This window comes from Ambystoma mexicanum, chromosome 3q (assembly GCF_040938575.1).
Source record: "Ambystoma mexicanum isolate Mex_15411 chromosome 3q, UKY_AmexF1_1, whole genome shotgun sequence".
In the NCBI taxonomy this organism is placed as follows: domain Eukaryota; kingdom Metazoa; phylum Chordata; class Amphibia; order Caudata; family Ambystomatidae; genus Ambystoma; species Ambystoma mexicanum.
This window is the reverse complement of record NC_090926.1, coordinates 761036028-761054519: the sequence shown is the minus strand read 5'-3', so window position 1 is coordinate 761054519 and position 18492 is coordinate 761036028. Positions and strand designations below refer to the sequence as shown.

The 18492-nt window shown below is 44.9% G+C and overlaps 1 protein-coding gene across 5 annotated transcripts in view; it reads left to right on the top strand.

Annotated features, from left to right (window-relative positions):
• ITGB4 (integrin subunit beta 4) overlaps window positions 1-18492 on the top strand; it is a 436088-nt gene that overhangs the window by 400288 nt on the left and 17308 nt on the right. For all 5 annotated transcript variants that reach the window (XM_069654756.1, XM_069654757.1, XM_069654755.1 and 2 more), the window contains one exon: window positions 4040-4228. In XM_069654756.1, coding sequence (XP_069510857.1) covers window positions 4040-4228 — 189 coding nt within the window. The remainder of the gene's footprint in view (window positions 1-4039; window positions 4229-18492) is intronic.

Below are 18492 nucleotides of genomic sequence, written 5' to 3'. Positions count from 1 at the left end.
AAGCAGCCCTCTGACGACCTGAGGACGACCCCTGCAACTGACCAGCATTGACTCTAGTGATTGACCCAGTGAAGCCCTGCTCCTTAGCCTGATGTCAGAAGACCTGTGTTGGTGCTTTGACCCCTGGATCGGTGGGAAAAAACAGTCTTGACCCCTTCACATGGATGCATGCCTTGGAAAACTTTGGAAGTGTCTGTGGACCACTTGGTGGACTGACCAGCTCCCTTTTGGGCTACTGTGCTGCAGCTGTCACCACGCTAAGCAGAGCCTTGGGACTCACAGGATCTTCAGCTTATGGATAATTCACCAGTCTTTTTCATGACAAGAGAAGCTGAGCTGAAGCTGCCGCTCTGCTCACAGCTGGAAGATCGCTTGTCACCACCTGACCGTGGTGACCTCAGCTGGAATCATCATCCTTCTGCAATCCTGCAATCCTGTGTTGTGACCTGAAGGGTGTGCACCACCAAGGTCTGCATCTTTTCTTTGTTTAGGGGTCTTCTTCAAGAAGTTGCCTGGAGCTATCTGGTGAGAACCACGACTAGCACCAGACACAAGTAGTGACATCTGCACCCACAACCCCTGGGATCCCCTTGCCCGAACCAAAGACAGAAGATTGGAGCCCCAGAACATTCCGGAAGACTTTCAGTTTCACCTGGAAGAATCGGGGTCAGGGAGTAAATGAACATATCTGGTGCTGCCCCTCCCCCACCCCTGTCGGGTCCCCCCATAGGGTAGCATTGGGTGGAAAGCCCTTGTTCCTAAACTCCCTCTGGACTGACCTGGGTCAAGGATCCTGTCCTAAGAATTATCTTTTAACAGGATACAGTGTGTTAAGTACCTTACTTGTAGTAAATACTTACATCACTTTAAGGAACTTTTCAATCACCATCATATACCACTGCATTGGGTCTGAAATATCTCCTCTTTAGAAACCATATTAAAACTGGTGACTTTTTGGGCACAAGGCCCCATACATCTTAGGGCTGTAGTTTATAAGACAGAGGGAACTTGCTTATGATTATTCTGTCTACATCTAACAGTTTTTCTTGCCTTGAATTACTTACCTGTGATATTTGTCTGATTAGTGTGTTTACAAAAGCCTACTAAATAATTGTATTTTTTTTATACTCCCTGGTTTTAATTATTGAGGTTGTTCTGTGTGGAATCATTGTGGCCCTAGACCATGATCAAACTTTTCCTGAGACTAAGCCTTGACTGCTCTTCCTCACTACCTTGATTGGGTTTTGGCTAATCTCTCAGTGTCTTTCCTGTTAACCATAAATAGGGTGGCCTCCTAAATTCCTCCCCTAAGTGGCTGATTTTAGAAATCCATCTTAACAAATTGGTGGCAGAAAAGGGATAAAGTCTTTGACACTCAGGGCCTCATTACGAGTATGGAGGCAGCCATGCCCTTAATTCGGGCATGGCTGCCTCCATACCAGGTTCCAGGTCCGGGTTCCTTCAATGAGGAATTACCAGGCCATTCCAACCTTGGAGGACACCGTAATTCCTCATTGAAGGAACCCATCCCCATTCCCATTTCAGCCCCCATAGGGCTCAATGGCAATGGGGAGGGAGCTAATAACGGGCCCGTTATTAGCTCCCTGGTCCCCTTGAGGGACCCGCAAAGGACGTCTGGTCTGACCAGACATTCTGAGTGGGTCCTGCAAGGGAACCTCGTAATAGGGCATCCCGTAATGAACGGTGCCAGTCCCGTACCGGCACTGTTCATTACGGGAGCGCCAGGGTCGTAATGAGGCCCTCAGTGTATATTCACTGGAGAGATACCTTAGTTCTTGTTACCCAGAAAACTAGGCTTTAAAAAGTGCAAGGTCTGTAAAAATGTACAAGCTATGTACAGAAATATGACTTCAACCACATATGTGTGTTTTCTAACGTATATATCTTATTAAGGAAACAAACAATAGTGGTACTCTTGCTTTGCACAAAAAGAATTATTTGAAAAGCTAAGTGTGGAGAAGGGTCTACCTACCTCTGGTGTAAAGTTGATCTTGTGCAGATACTTATAGATCACCAGGAAGCTAGAATGTAATTTTTACCTGATGCTAGTGATGTACAGTAGAAGGTGCTGGGGCATTGCCTACTAACATTAATGGTCCTGTTGTTCTGGAAACCACATATGTCACAAGGAAGAGGGGGTGGCTTCTCGAGTCGCTATTACCACATCTGAAGCTGAGGCTGTATTTGATTTTAAGAAAGAGAAGTTGAGGATGAAAAAAAAAGAAATCAATTACAAAATTTCAAAAATTGAATTTGAGAGGTCTGAGAAAGAGAAGGACAGAACATTTTAGCGGGAGTTAGCTAGACTTCAAGGGTCTAAAGGATCCTCCCAAGGGTTTGGGAATGGGGAATGGTTCTGGGTCCTGCTCTCATCCAAGATTTCTTAAGGATCTGTTGAAGGTCTGTAATGAAAAAATGACATTATTGATTGCTTGTGAAGTACAAGAGGTGAATGAATCTGATAGAATTGCATGGTTGCTCAACAGAGTTCCCCAGAATGGCGGCAGTGCTTTTATGGAGTTGTTGAAGCCTCAGAGAAAAGACTTTAAAAAACTGAAGCAGCCTCTACTCCTGAAGTTTGGAAAGACTCCTGCCCAATACGTAAAGAGGTTTAGAGACCACAAAAAGAATTAAAATGATACTTGGTGACTTATGTAAATGACGGACACAGGCCTGCTCCCAGTTGGAGGGTACATCTCCTGGGAAGCATATAATCTATTGGGAAGTTGGTTTACTGTACAGAAAATTCACAGAGTCCACAGGAGGCGCCCATAGAAGGTTGGTGGTCGCTCAGCATTTGTGGCCCTTCATCAAACTGCAGTGGGCACATGAAGTCCCCCTTGCAGGTCATCATGGTGTCAAGAGGACAATGTAGAGGTTATCCGTGCATTTCTACTGGCCTAAAATGGGGGTCCAAACAGAAGGTCACTGCAGGAGTTGCAAACTTGCCAGTTGTATGGCAAAAGAGGAACAAAGATTCAGGCTCCAATGGTACCACTTTGTGTAGTGGGTGTGCCGTTTGAGAGGGTAGGGATTGAGCTCACAAAGCGTAATGACCATATGTGGCCATGTTCTACTCCTACCCAGAAGGAAGACAGCCAGCAAAGACATGGAGCCAAAAACATATACCCCAGCTTGAAGCCACAGGTTATACTTACACACAGCTCAGTTGATCATCCTTAAGAATACACTGGGCTAGGTATTCACACAACATGTGATTGGGGAGGCAGTCTTAGGAAACTTCACATAGCACCACAACTAAAACATGCACCATACACATTCTTACAGTATGAGCACATAGCTGCCAAAATGAAAACTGACAACATTTGCAAAGATGAATGCAGGAAAATACTGTCCTGGGCCCTGGTTCCTCACAACCTCCACTTCCTAGCTGAGAAAGGGTGATGTTCCTCGTACTATTTCCTCCCCTGGTTGCTTGTAGATCCTTGCTGCCAAATGTCCTGCCCTCCCCTTCCCCTGTTGCTAGCTCCTGCTCCATCCTTTCTCTGCTTCCCTCACTGTGTTCTTCCCCCTATGATTGTAAATCTCTGTTGCTTCCCGAAGCTAGCTCTGCACACAATAAACACCCTGATGATAAACATACTGCAAACATGTTCTCACAATTCAATTGTGCAGTTGAGGCTGGATGATAACATCCCTCTATGCTTGTAGGCTCTCTTGACAGGCGTTTTTGCCATGTCTGTAAGTGGGAAGTGAGGATTCAGAATCACAATCAGACGTGGGCAGCAGACTCCAAATTCATGCTCTATGACCGTCAGAGCTATACATTTGACTCCTGATCCTCTTCTTGCCCGTTACTTTTGAAATCACATTGACCATCGAGAATTAGCAAAGCAAATCCTCCTTGGAGGGATAGAAGTGTTAGAAATGTGGGGAAGTTGGTGGCACATTCTGCAATAAAGAGTAATTCTTCTAGTAAAATATGGGGGTGAGAAGAGAGCCATTGGAACTGCCACTTATCTTCTACCTGGGCCCTTCGGTCTGTTTCTCTCCACAGGTGACTTCAGGAAAATCGACATTGCCGACCCCAAGGAGAATTCAGTAGTGGTGGAAGACCTGCTGCCCAACCACTCCTACATCTTCAAGGTGAAGGCACAGAGCGAAGAGGGCTGGGGCCCAGAGCGAGAGGGCGTTATCACAATTGAATCCCAGGTGGACCCTCAGAGCCCGCTAAGCCCTGTACCAGGTAAGGGTCAGATTTAATTTATGCCCCATAACTTATTCTGTCAACTAATTCTATGCTTGCTCAGTCATTGGCTGCCTCTACCCATTGTTCGATGCTTTGTCTTACTGTGGCCTCATTCTCAAAATTAAGTTCAATTATTAATATTTTGTTTTCCCTTTGTTCTGGTAAACCTTGTATATCTACATCAGACCTGCTGTCATTTGTTTAGGTTCTCATCAGTTACAGGATCACCAGCAGTAATTCCATTTGGCCTGTTCTGCCTCATTCCATATGCATTCCACTTTCATGCTGCTGTGAAGGTGTTTGCTGGGGCGAGGAACTTCAATCATATGACAGCTATCTTGAAAACCCTCCACTCACTGCCCTTATTCTCCTTCAATATACCTGTCTGACCCATTGAGTGGCTCATTGCCAGGCTTGTTTCTATCTTGCATCTCAGTAAAGATTTGGTGGAAATACGGGCCTTTGGTCCAGAGATAATTTCTGTCTTAAGGTTCTGCATTTCCAAGAATCTCAAGCATTGTCGCAGCATTTTACGGAAACACTGGGCCTCATTATAAGTATGATGGTACAGTAACAACACGGCGGTAGTGCTACCGGCACCGTTGCTACCGTACCGCTACACTATGAATTGTTCTTGCGGGTCTCGCTCAGTCCGCCAAGTCGGACCTTGCAGGCAGTGCGGCACCCGCAAGCACAACTTGTGGATGCACCGGCACCTTTATGAATGGTGCCAGTGCATCCGAGCTCCCCATTTCCATTCATCCCTATTGGGCCGAATGGGGCTGGGGAGTCCCTTATTACTGGCACCCGCGAATGGGCAATTACTGGGTCCGTCAAACTTGGCATGACCAGTAATTGTCCATTCGCGGGTGCCGGACCCGGAGGCGGGTTTGGGGGTAGCCTTGCCAGTTTTACCGGCAAGGCTACCTCCAACCTCGTAATGAGGCCCACTGTCTCTTCACAGAATCAATTTCCTCTGGCATTCCATGCCTCATGATTTCCTTAAGTTTCAAAAGTTGTTAAAGGCATTTTATTTGGTGCAGTTCTTTAAGTGAATGTTTAAGTTTTTATATGAAAATATTCCTTATCACATGTGTTAGGAAAGATGTTCTTTTTGCTGCTTTCCCTGCATAGACATCAGTGGGGGCCCGTGACATTTTGCTGTTGTTTTGTAGCTGTCTCGACTTTTGCAGACAAGTGAAGCTAAACACATCTGTTTTAGGGGGCACTGATCAGCCCCTATGGCTATCAGTACAATTATAAAATGTTCTGTTTATTTTTCCTGCACACAGCACTTTACCGTGAAATGCGATAAAGACACTTAGTCTATCTATAACTTTGTTTTTGGTAATTTTGTGGTTACTTGCATGCCCGGCCTGCATGTGTCAAGGATGGGCTGGTGGCAGCTGATAATGTTCTACCCTTTTCATTTTTTATTGTCTTGTGCACTCTTGTCTTTAACTGCTTAATACCATTTTAGAGGTCCATATTGTAAAGACTGGAGGGGGGGTCTGTACTTATGCTCTCTATATGGTAGAGGAGAGGCACAGAGGACCCCAGCCAAGATTCTCTATTGTCGTAGCAATGGACGAGCAATCAAGGCCTAGCTTCTCAGGAGGTGATGCAGGCTGGTTCTTAAGTACAGTGTAGTGCCCAGGCCCCCACAAAGGAATGTCCACACACTGTATTAGTTAAAACACAGTCTTTATATAATTAATATTCAAGGTTATGTACACTATCACAATAACTCACTTTGTGCTCAGAAAATCAATAATGGTAAATATATACAGTTCTAAAGTGGTACCACAATTATTATCAGATCTCATTAAAGTGCATCAACTATACTGTCAAAATGCCACACAGATCAATAAAGAGGAAGCCAGCAGTAGAGAGCGGAAGGAAAGCAAGATGGTTTAACAATTGGTAGAACACTGGCCCCTACCAACTAGGCACAGTTCTGTGTGGAGATCCCCCCACCTTGGCAACCTGTAAAGCAATGATGTATCACAAGCCCAGTCCATATATTGTTCTATGAGTCTTATTTCCCTCTACAATAGTTCTACAGCCCCAATTTACCTGGAATTGTAGCGTTCGTCGACGGGAAATCGAGTCACGGGTCGTCGAACGTCCGACGGAGAACAGGGTGAACTACGGCGGTGAAGAAGCAGCTTCATACCTAGCGGTGCTCGTCGACGACGGAGCGTTGGCGTCCTGCAAGGAAGAGGCGTGTGGGGCACCTCAGTGATGGTAGTTCTGGACCGCAAAGAGATGTTGAAGAACTGTGGCCCAGCAAGGGCGTCGAGTCGTCGGCGTCTCTGTGGTCTTTAGGTGGCAGGAAACCCACCGGTGAATGCTCCTCGGCCCGTCAACGGTCTGGCCTTCTCCAGCGGGAAAAAGCGGGCGGCGATGCAGACAAGAGCGTCCTTGGCTCAAATTAAGTTCTTAGGCAAAAGGGAGCGCGGCGGCTCCAGTCGGCAACGGCGGTCGTCTAAAGTGGCGGACAACAGTCTGGGCGCTTCTCTTTGGGATTCCGCGGCAATCCCCGTCTCCGGTCGGCAGCCTGTCATAGGTCTGTCTACCAGGGAGCTTTGGCAAAGATCAGCTGGTGCACGATGGTCCCTCGTAGCTCGGGAAGAGGGCGCCTTACCAGGTCCTCTCTGGGTCAGTTCTTGGAGACACAGCAGCTTTCAGATTGTGAAGGTTAGCAACAGCATTTCTTCTCTTCCAGCAGGGTTTCAAGGTTAAGCTTCAGTTTCACTCCAGTTACTCTTCAGCTTCTGAACACCAATTCTAGCAGCGAGAGGCCCCCAGATATACTAGTTGATCTCCCATTCATTCTGCTGGGTCACACATAGGCAACCAATCGGTCAGAAGGGCATTCATGCAGGCAGGCATCCAATCAGGTGCATAGTGCATTCAGGCCATTCACTCCTCTCCAGACACTCACAACAAGTTATGTGTATTGGGACAAGTACCAAGCCATTCAACACTCCACACTGCATTCATACCAGTTTCGGGCAGGGCTGTCTCAGTCATTGTGTCAAACACCAGATACTAGTCACCCACAACACAGAATGTGTATTCGTCACACACTCCATTCACCCAAATCCCACCCACCGGGTGTACCCACAACATACAGTCACTGGGAAGGCTCCATCCAGTCAGGCCTGGACTTCACAACAACACCATATATGGAACTTCCACCCAACAGCCGGTCAGGGGGAAGGGACAGAGTCAGGGCTTCCCAGGACTTTGGGAAAAAAGGTCACAGGCAATAGAAAGCAAGAGGCCACGGGGGCCATCTTGTTTCCTATCAGGAATCAACTGATCCCAATGGCAGGGCCTGGGTATCCCAAAATGGAGGATACTCAGATCACCTGTCAAATTCAGCATGGAGCTTCCACCAGCCCATAGCCTGCTCTGTGGGCCACACACAGGTGTCCAAAAACATACACTAGGGGCACAGGGTTGTACCCCTACCCATGGTGCCAGAAGGGTATCCCATGGGTCTGTATACCAAACCAAAAGAGAGCTGCACCGCCAGGAGTCCCACATGAACTCCTGCGTGGAAAACACAACAGAACACACAATGAAAAGCAGTAAAGGACAAGCATACGGAGGCCCTGTCCCTCCAACGCATTTCCAGCATCACACATATACTCTAAAATGACTGTGCCATGAGATTTTCTCCTGTCCTCTGGCCATCCTGTAGTTTGGCCATCTTTCCCTGCCCTGGCAAGGTTGGGTTTGCCATGTATGGTAAGCGCTTTCCCAGAGAAAGCTCCAGCTTTCCTGGCAATGTGGCTGTCTGTGTGTGTGGCGAGATGTGGGGACTGGGTCTATATAGACCCAGTCCACAACCATGCCAAAGGGCCATCTTATGCCATTTTCTTCAAGTGCTCGCACCGCACATATGAACATGTATATAATAGAAGTAAAATGCTTAAGTGTCATACATACCTGTAGTTTTTAATTATTTAGAGTTTGTACAAGGCCTAAAATTGTGTTATTAAGAGTGTTCTGTGTGTGCTTAACTGAACCCTCCATCACTCTCACACCGCCCTAGGTTTAAGCATTGCTGCTCAGTCCCACCACCCAGATAGATCTTTGGCAGAATGTCTTCCCTTTTCACCAGAATATGCTGGCCTCTCAGAATCGGTCCATGGGGCTGATTCTGAAAATCCACCTTAACAATACGCACAGCTATTGTTTGATTTAGAGTTCTTTCCGTTCTTGCTGTTTGCTAACATGGGTTTTCGGAATTAGCACTGTGAACAGCTGTGTGATCCGTTAAGAGCACTAACACTGCCCTTTTAAAATGCAGTTAGAGATAGTTTCCAAAATGCTGTAAGTGTAGTAAAGCAAGTGAATAAAACAATAGAACAAGGTAAATAATGAACTATTTGAAAACTAGTAGGCTTAAAATAAAGTATTTAGCAAACACCATAGAAAACCTGATAAAGTACTAGCCTTAAAATATATTTCCATAGCCTGAAAAGGAGAGGCCTAGTGCCCTCAACATCATAAGTCCCCCATAAGTCAGGAGACAGGAGTCCATGAGTCTCTTCAGGAAGTTGAACAAGTGTAGCTTGAGCCAACAGATAGTTTGTAAATGTTCCAAAGTTCAATAAAAACAAGAGGACATTCTTTAACAGACCCTCAGCCAATCCAATCACCCTAGGAGAGACCCAGGGGATGATACCTGACCTGAACACAACCGTCCAAGGCTAGGCAAGGGATATATATGGCTAGGTCTTTTTGCCCATAGAACATGGAATCCTATGGAGATGGGAGGTGGGGCAAAACAGGTATGTTTACTCTCTCCCTTGTACTCTGATTCACTCAAGGACCACTGTAGGAGTTCCTGAAGTTGGTGGGCCTTCTGTATTTGTGCCGTGGTTCCATTGGAGGATGTCCAGGGGCCTCAGGTGAAGAGGTCACTTCTGGTGTCAGGTTTTTGGATCTGGCTAGACCGTGGTTCTGGATTCTGGGCAGTTGGACACCAAGGACACACGACTACTGGATCACCACTTTGGCAAGAACTGTAGAGGACTTGGATGTGATGCAGATGGCAAACAGCGTCAGCCACTTGAAGAAAATGGAGGTAGTCGATCCTTGTGATAGAAACAACATAACTGGTTCTGCAAGTTCCCTCTTTGTGGAGATCATCTGCAACTTCAGGGAAATGCTTCTTATTTCACAAGCTGACAATCTGTGAAGTCCCATGGTTTAACTCAGAACGGTGACCAGTGCAGCCAAGTAGCCCAGGGAGGTGTCTGCCTAGCCCGTAGAGTACTCTTCTTCTAAGCTCATCCAATGGCTGGATAAGTCTTAGCCCCAACGCTGATGTGAAGGATGGCCGCAGGAGTTAATATTTTATGCAGGATGAATTGCAAGGATATGCAGCTTACAAACTGGCAGGGCTGTGAAATCCTAGACAGCCTCTGACCACTGCATCTGCCCAGCAACAGACACACTTTGACATGGATGTGGACTGGGTCCAGAGAGCCCCAGCCCACCCATCCGGCCACACAAACAGAGCTCCACTTTGCCCGTGAAAGCAAGAGCTTTGCCCCAGAAAGGGCTTACCATATATGGAAAATATGGCCACTCGAGGGAAGGAAGAAAGACAAACTACATGATGACCAAAGGTCAGGTGAAAATTTCACGTAGCAGCCATTTTAGAGTATATGCTGCCTCATTCCGAATTCGGTAATAGTTACTGCCACTGGGTGCCCTGAACTTACCACATGGTGGTATGGTGGGGTTTGTCGCTATTTTTCGAGTTCATAGGTCTCAATGGGAATTTTGATGGATTTACTGCAAGCAGTAATTCCATTGCGGTAAATCTGCTTATTTTGGTGTTCAGTTTACTTCCAGCATGATGCTAGAGGTAAATCCCCCACTTCAAGACCAAACTCGTAGTTTGGCGGTGAGGTAAACATAGTGGTAATTCCGGTACCACCAAACATACCACTTTTTTACTGCACCTCCAAACTTGTAATGAGGCCCTTGGTACTCTAAATGGCATTAAGCAGTAAACTTAAAAAATGAAAAAAATGGAAAACACTACACATGTAACCGCTGCCACCAGCCCATCATGGACACATCATGCAAGCAACCACAAAGTTACCTAAAACAAAGTTATAGAGACACACATTGGGCCTCCTTCCGAGTCCGGCGGGGACCCTGCCGGTGCTACCGACGGGTTGCTGCCAGACTCGAAATAATGTACTGGCGCCTGACTTCCCGGTGCCACCGGGTCATTCCGAGTCTGGCGGCCGGGAAGTCTGGTGCCGATAAATTGTTAATCCCCATTTCCATAGGGTCCTACAGGACTCTATGGGAATATGGACACGGGAGCACCATTAGCAACGGTACTGGTGCTTCTGTGACGGGTCTGCCTACTGTGGCCACTGCGCCCGGCAGGATCAGACGTGTCGGGCACAGCGGCTCCGGCAGACAGACTCGTAGTTTGCCGGTCTGGAAACAAGGGTGCTGATGAGTTTACCGGCACCCTTGTTTCCAGACCGGCAAACTTGTAATGAGGCCCAATGTCCCTATCGCATGTCACATTAGGGGATGTGTGTAAAAAACAAACACAGAATAATTTTATGGAGAGCATAGGTCTCCTGCACTGATAGCCAAACGGACTGATCAGTGCCCCCAAAACAGATGAGCCTAGCAGGGTGAGTGTAGAAAAAAGGCTTCGCCTATCTGCAAAGGTCAAGAAAGGTTAAAAACAATAGCAACAGGAATGGAGGCCCGTTGATGGCTATGGAGGGAAAGCAACAAAAAAAATCTTATTGAAAACACTGCTTTTTTGGCCTATGTCATAGAAGCTGTCATTTAAATTTGACTTTTGTACAGCGATCAATGTAGCCTCTGGTCTTCTGTCCATCCTTTAAATAAGTTAGAAACAATAACAAATAAAATAAGCAAAAAGTATCTTAGACGGTCATGTTTCCTCTTTCTCTCGGATCTGATTGCAACAAGCATTGAGGTCCAGTCCACCCTGGTAGGATCCCTTTTGCTTGATGGTAAGTAAATATCATACCCAGACCCCAGGTATTTCAACCATTTCCCCGTATGCCAGTCTGCCTCTGCAAGGAGGGAACGTCAGCATCCTCTTATCAACCAATCAGCCCTGAAAGACCTCTCCTTGGAGAGGGAGAGGGTACATCACTCCTCATGCACCAGACCAGCAGGCGTCCCAAGCAAAGATAGCAACATCCGTAAACAACGTGCTCTGAGCAATACATGATCAAATCATAAGATTTAAAAGAGGGAGCAAGAATTGCGCTACAACGCTCAACCTACAAAAGTAACGCTTCTTGGTGCATGTGGTAGTGTAAGATTAACAGGGTATTGGTCAGTTAACAGCCCGTGCCTTTTTGCAGTCTCCCATGGTAAAATCTGTTTTCCCCACAAGAGCACCAATCATGCGCAAAACTAGAACAGATCAAGAAGGATCTCCATTTATAGATCTTAGTAAGAAAGCTTTCAAATATTTACTGTTAGCACATGGAGATCGCTATTGATCTCCTCTCAGCCAATCAGAATGCTTAGAGTGCAGTCAATAACTGCTGGTATTGACTGTGTTCTGAACATTCTGTCTTCAAAAGCAGACAGGGAAATAACAATGCAATTTACAGGCAAGATTTCTTTCAACAAGTGAGAGGATCTTTCTTTTTTTTTGCTGCAACATCCTATTTAACAGATGAAAGAGAAAGCTGAAAGAAAATACTGTTGCTTTCTTATATAGAAACCGTTTACTTTTACATGACACCTAATGCATGTTCATGTTAAACCTGTCTCAGTTCAACCAAGTTTGCAATTAGAATGCCTAATTTATGACAATCATATTCTTTCAATAAAACCACTTTCAAATAACTAGCTCTGTTGCCTATTTACTTTTCCCATTATAAAGTAAACATTTTTACTTCACCACCAAAACTCCAAAACACGTGTTGTTAATACCATTATGTGCTAATAGACTTCCAGGCCTCAGGAGGCATCATTAACGCTTGTGATAATGGCCCTTCCCCAAATTATGGCCCTCGGCTTTACCTTGGGCCATAACTTAGTGTTGGGTCATTATCCCGTGATAATGGCGCCTCCCTCAGTCTATAAGGCTGTATTATTCAAATAGCATATATGGTAACAATGCCAGTCTTGACATCATAACATTAAATATTTTTTTTAATTTTAATTTATTTATAGTGCCATGGTTTGAAGAAAAACTTTGACTCCAGTCCGAAATATATGGTTATAATTCCTTTTAAGGCCATTTTTAGAACATTACCATAAGTAAAAACACCTATTATCACAATAACAATAATCACTTACACCAATACAAGACTCCATTCAGAAGATAACCTAGACAAGAATTACAAAATTGCCAACACCAATGAGACCTGTGTTCTAGATTGAAACCTGTGCAATACCCATTCTAAGGATAACAAGCATTGGCAATGCCCTAAGTTTTAGATTTTCTGTCGGCATGTGAAAGGCATTTAACAGGCACCGCCATTGTGGTATTAACTAGCCATCGATGGTAACCGCTGCAAAATGGTGCGAGTACCTGTGCATATAATAGCAGTGCCTGGCAAATGCCTAATACTTGTACACAACCCAAAACGTTTGGCTTTGCCAATGCTTGGTTTTAACAAGACTTCAGTGAAGGACACACGTAGTGCTAATAAATCGAGAGGCTGAAGGCAGGCCTGGTTGAGACATTTTTATTACAGCAGCAGCTTGTTTACAGCTCCAAGCAAGTCTAACTCTCAAAAGACTGCTTTGAATAAACACTGGCAGGCACTTGGAGCACAACATCTGATGCTAAGGCTTGATAAATTTAGCTCAATTAGCTTAAAAAGTTCCCAGGAGGATGCGTTTTCGGAAGGGAGGGGCAGGAAGTGGGTGTGAATGGCCATGGGAATTAGCATAGCCATGGGCAGTCATTGGGTGGGTAATTAACCAAACAACACCTGCAAGCTTTGAATCCCTCCTTATATGCCATTTTCCCTAACTGTACTCTAATCCTATCGTTTCTGCTTGTAGGTGGCGCTAAAGCAGCACCTAATAGCCAAAACTATAAATGACTGAGTATGAACAAAGCAACCAAAACATGTGTTCCTCGATGTGCCCAATTTCTATACAATACATAATTCAATGTTTAGTGGTCCATAGATGTTCATTGTCATTACGTATTCTACAGATATGCATTGTGACGAATCCGTAGATGTCATCACTTCTTCCCAAGGGGTTGCCCATTCACATGACACCAGGGAGATGATGCAGCTACCCCATAGTCCCCCTTGGGGTGGTACATAGTGAGAGGATCACATCGGGAGTAACTCCCCCTTGGGGGGCAAAGATGAACATTTCATGGAAACACAGTATTCCAGATCTTCACCCAACTCCTTTGCACACCCTTGTCCCATGCCACACACCTATGTGTTAAAATCTTCGATGTATGTCTGTGAAGTTGATGAGGCAGCAGTCACTGAGATGAGGAAAAGTAGAGATGGCTTGACCATGACTTCAGTAAGAGGTACTGAGACGAGGAGGAGGTGCGGAGCTATAACAAATACCCATCGGAACCTGAATGACGGGTCTGGACACCATCGCACATTTCAAATAAAGACTGAGGAAGGACTTAGCTTGTGATTAGACCTTCCCAGGAGGGACCGCAAGCTTGGAGGACATCACGCATGGCAAGAAGGAGTGAGTTCTTAGTGTAAGGGACAGAGATAGGACGTTTGATACAGGACGGTGGACCCTTTTTAGTTTCAACGACATCTTGGCAGATCCATTAGCACTTATAGTTGAGGTAGGGAAACCCTCATGGATATAGGGAAAGGTAAGGTTTCTCTTCATTTCAATCCAAGATAAAAGTCTATAGCAATCACTATGCCACCTGTGTGTCAGTCTCCTCCTTCTGCACCCTTACAGTAGGTTGTAATCTAGGATCAATTGAACCAACTTCATGAATAAAAGTCTTATTCGACCACATTGAAATTTACATGAAAAAATCAGTACAGCCCACAATGTTTCTCGCTGCATAAATACATTCTGAGTAAGATGTATACTTCCTATATTAATTAAATTAGCAATACATTTTTGGGGTTATTGAAATCCTTAATCACTCTACTAATAACCAATTTCCCTATTAATTATTATGTTGGTAAATATCCATTGCGTTTATCGTTATAAAAAAATAAACAATATGAATAGGGAGAAAATCACAAACTCACAACTAAATATTTTCCTTTTTTCTGTAATGACAGGCACATTCTGGTAAAATGTTTCCAACATAGATCTAAATATACTCCGACCATATGTCCCTGGAGTCCTGAACTTCGCGCACACTTAGTTTTTTCCTTGGATGATGTATGTCCTTGAAATCAGACTCCACTGGACGAGATCTTTGTTAGATAGGTTATTCCACAGTCTCTGATGAGGGGTGTGACAAGGCCTATCCTGAGTGTAATAATAGTGCATCTACAAAGTTAGATCAGAACTCTCTCACTGGGTAGGTTTCCCTCTTAGGAGGGGCGGGTTGGTACCATGGTACGATTAGTCCCATACACGTGCACAATAAAATACAGCAAACATAAAATACTGCAAAACCATGTATACTTTTTAGTGTTGCATTAGGTTAAAAAGGCACTGTCAAATGTAATTTAAAATACACCAACAAGCAAAAACACAACAGGGCTCATTTTTGAAATCACTCTAAGTTGCACGGAGGAGACCTCATATGACTTAGATGCAAACAGGTCATCTCCATGCAATTGTTGTGATTTGCACTCTGTAGTGCTAAACAAAGGTGTAAATGCAAGTGTAATCGAATGTACACTATTGTTTTTGCACTTTGCAGTGCAAATATAGGAAACACTGCCTGCCATTTACGCATCGCAGGCAGCATTTAGAATGGCTTCCTATGGAATTTGCCTGCTTTGGGCTTGCGTGAAAAGCCCGCGGATTTCATAGGAATCCTTAACATTTGCGCCAGCATCAGCATGTCATGCCAGCGTTAATGCTGTCGCATTTCGATGGTGCCAAAGATGACAGAACCAGATATTCCATTTGTTGCCCCCTCTCTGCCGTACAAAGAAGCAATGGAAAATGGGGGTTAGAGGAAATTCCAAGGATAAAATGTGTACGCATGGATTTTCAACTAGGAACTCAAATGCCTCCACACACCATGTACAAACACACATCATAGAGTTCTTGCCCCTAATGTGAGTAGAAAATGCCACGCCACAGAAAATGTCCAGTCTGTCTGTACCCTTGCACTATTGTTCCCCCAACCCAAACACCCCTTCATGTAATAACAATCATTAAGTGGACTTTGACCAAAAATGCCAGTAAAACATGTAAGGAAATATCCATGTTCCAATGCCCCATGCCCAGGCCCCAACTTTGCATGCACACATCCATACCCATTCACCCACCAGTCACTCGCCAGTGGCGGCTGATGCATTTTTTAATTGAGGGGGAATGAACATTTCCTATAAATTGGCCAGAGTGATTGAGCATAGTGAGGGAGCCCAAACCATCCAAATGGAATTCTGGGAGTGTTTTCCCCCCAAGATATATTTTTATATAATGGGTTAAAATGGTACATTATACAGCACACTTTCTGTGACAAATTGGGGTAAAAGAAATTGTTTGTGTAGGGTAACTCCAATCCAAAATTGCAATAGATGCAAGTCACCAACAGTGCCCAAGAGCATTAAGGCTTTAATTAATGTAATGCTAGGTCGAGATTTAATGACAAAGTTGAACATGACGATTTCATTTTCTGATGAAGGATTAGTATGGTCAACGCCAGGAATGCATTATTTAAATGTGGGTGAATTTATTATGGCATTTACAGGGCAAATGGCCATACGAGGGGTACCATTAGAACCAGAGGTCATTCACTATGGGGTATGCATTTTGTTAACATGGCTACCTGGTTTAGTGGGTAAAACTGTGAGAATACCTGATTACTTTCTATTCAGGCCAAGGATACCTATGGATGAAGAGGGGGGAAGAGTCTGTCCCTTAGAGTTACAAGCACCTACAGTGCGAGGAGAAATAGATATGCTTGATGGAGTTGATAATGAAGGCAGATGAGAATAAGAAAGCATGTCCAATATGGCTGTACAATGTAGGCCAGTCTAGATACATAATAACACTTATGTTTGCTTTAGCTTTGATGATGCCCAGTAAACAAATGTCATGCCACAGTAAGACATACCTAGACTGGCTGCACCAATATGTCAGTCTAACCACTTCATAACACTTATCATTCTTACTATATCATAGATGCCCAGACAAATATGCACTACCACGGTAATAAAAGACTAGACTGGCCACACCCAAATGCAAGTCTAGCTAGGTAGTAACACTTATCATGCTTGCTTTATCAGAGATGTCCAGAAAAATATGCCATGCCAAAGTAAATAATGACTAGACTGGCTGCACCAAAATACCAGTCAAGCCACTAATAACACATATCAAGCCTGCTTTATCATGGATGCCCATTAAAACATGTTAGCTCATCCCCTGTCTACCACTTACTCCGTCTCCCTTCCACACCCCTCATCCAACCCCCAAAATCAGCACCTCAGCCCAGCATTAAACACAAGCACACATACTTTCATGCACCATTCACTCACTCATTTACTCATGCATCCATTCACCATACACTCACACACATGCACACCCAGCCGCCCATACATCATACACTCATTCACACACATTGCATAATATACAAAGGACCCCCACACGTCCACTCCCTCAACCCCCAAAATCTGCTCCTCAAACCAGCATTAAACACAAGCACACACACATTCATAAACCATTCACTTGCTCATTTACATGTCAGCTCATTCATCATACACTCATAGATACCCAGCCACCCCTACATCTTAAACTCACTCATTCACATATACATACACCCATGCATGCACACACACATTTACAAAAAATAAAATGTTCTTACCTTTTTTGGTGAATCCATTGCTCCCGGGGACCCCTCTGCAGGCAGGCATCGGCTCAATGCTCCACACAGCAAGAACCAACTATGGTTCATGTCATACGCAAAGCAGAGGAGCTGCAGGCCTCCATCCATGTCCTGGGTGGCGCATCAGACATTAAAAAGAAATCACTTATTTTTTAAGTTACTCAATCATTTTGTAACATTTTTTTTCTGAAGTCCGAGTGACTTAAAAAAAGATTTTATTTTTGAAGTCTGTGGAGGCCCCACCTAGGACATGGGGGAGCAGGTACCCCCGACCACAGGTGCTGCGGACCCCTGCTGCGCCAATGAAGTACTAAGCTTATATGAGTCCATAACATTTTGTCAAGAAGTTGTAAATAGATCCCAATTCACACCTAGAAATAGTTAGAACCAGTGCAACCACAAGTGGTTAGTGCAACACCATTACTTTCTATGGAATAGAGTGAAGAGCAGTGATTCATTATATAATAAGCTATAATAAATCACCGGTACCTTCCAAAATGACAGTTGTAGTCCTAAACCTTCCCGGGCACCAAGGGGAACCGGCCGCATCTTTTGGTTCACTCGCGATTAAAGAGTTTCTTAAAGGTATTCAATAGGAGTCAATGGCAGCACTACTATAGGCCTGCCACACTGATGCAGTAAAGTCAGGTGCAGTGGGAGAGATAGCCAGGCAGGAGGGAGCCCAAATGGCCCTCAAATTAGAATTACACCTCAGGATACAAGAACCAGCTGGCTAGCATGAGCTGGTTGCAGAGGAAGCCCAATGCAACCTCAGACAATGAAGATCAATGGTGTGGGGGGAGTGCAAAGCTTTACTCCCGGACCCAGGGGACCCCTGAGAATGACACCAAGTACAGGATGCAGGCCCCAGGACAGGTACCTACAATGCTGGTGTATCTGAATTGGGTAAAAGAATGGTGGGTGCACAAGTACGTTTGGGTGTCAGGGTGAGGTCCGGCCAGCAGCGTTTGGGGGTTCCTAGTGTAGTTTCTCGAAATCATGGCACAGCAAAGTTCCAGGTGAAGAAGACCCAACAAAGAGGACACCCAGAGACATGACAGATGAGGCAGAAGACTCAGCATCAACAAAGCCAGCCACATAATCTTGTATGGAAGAACCCAACATGGGTCACAGGTCAGCCCAGGAAAGCAAAAGGGTACAGCCAGTCAATAAGGATATCGTCCCATGATAGAGGCAATGGCTGGAGGGGACCAAAGAGGTCCCATGTCAGAGTCGAGGT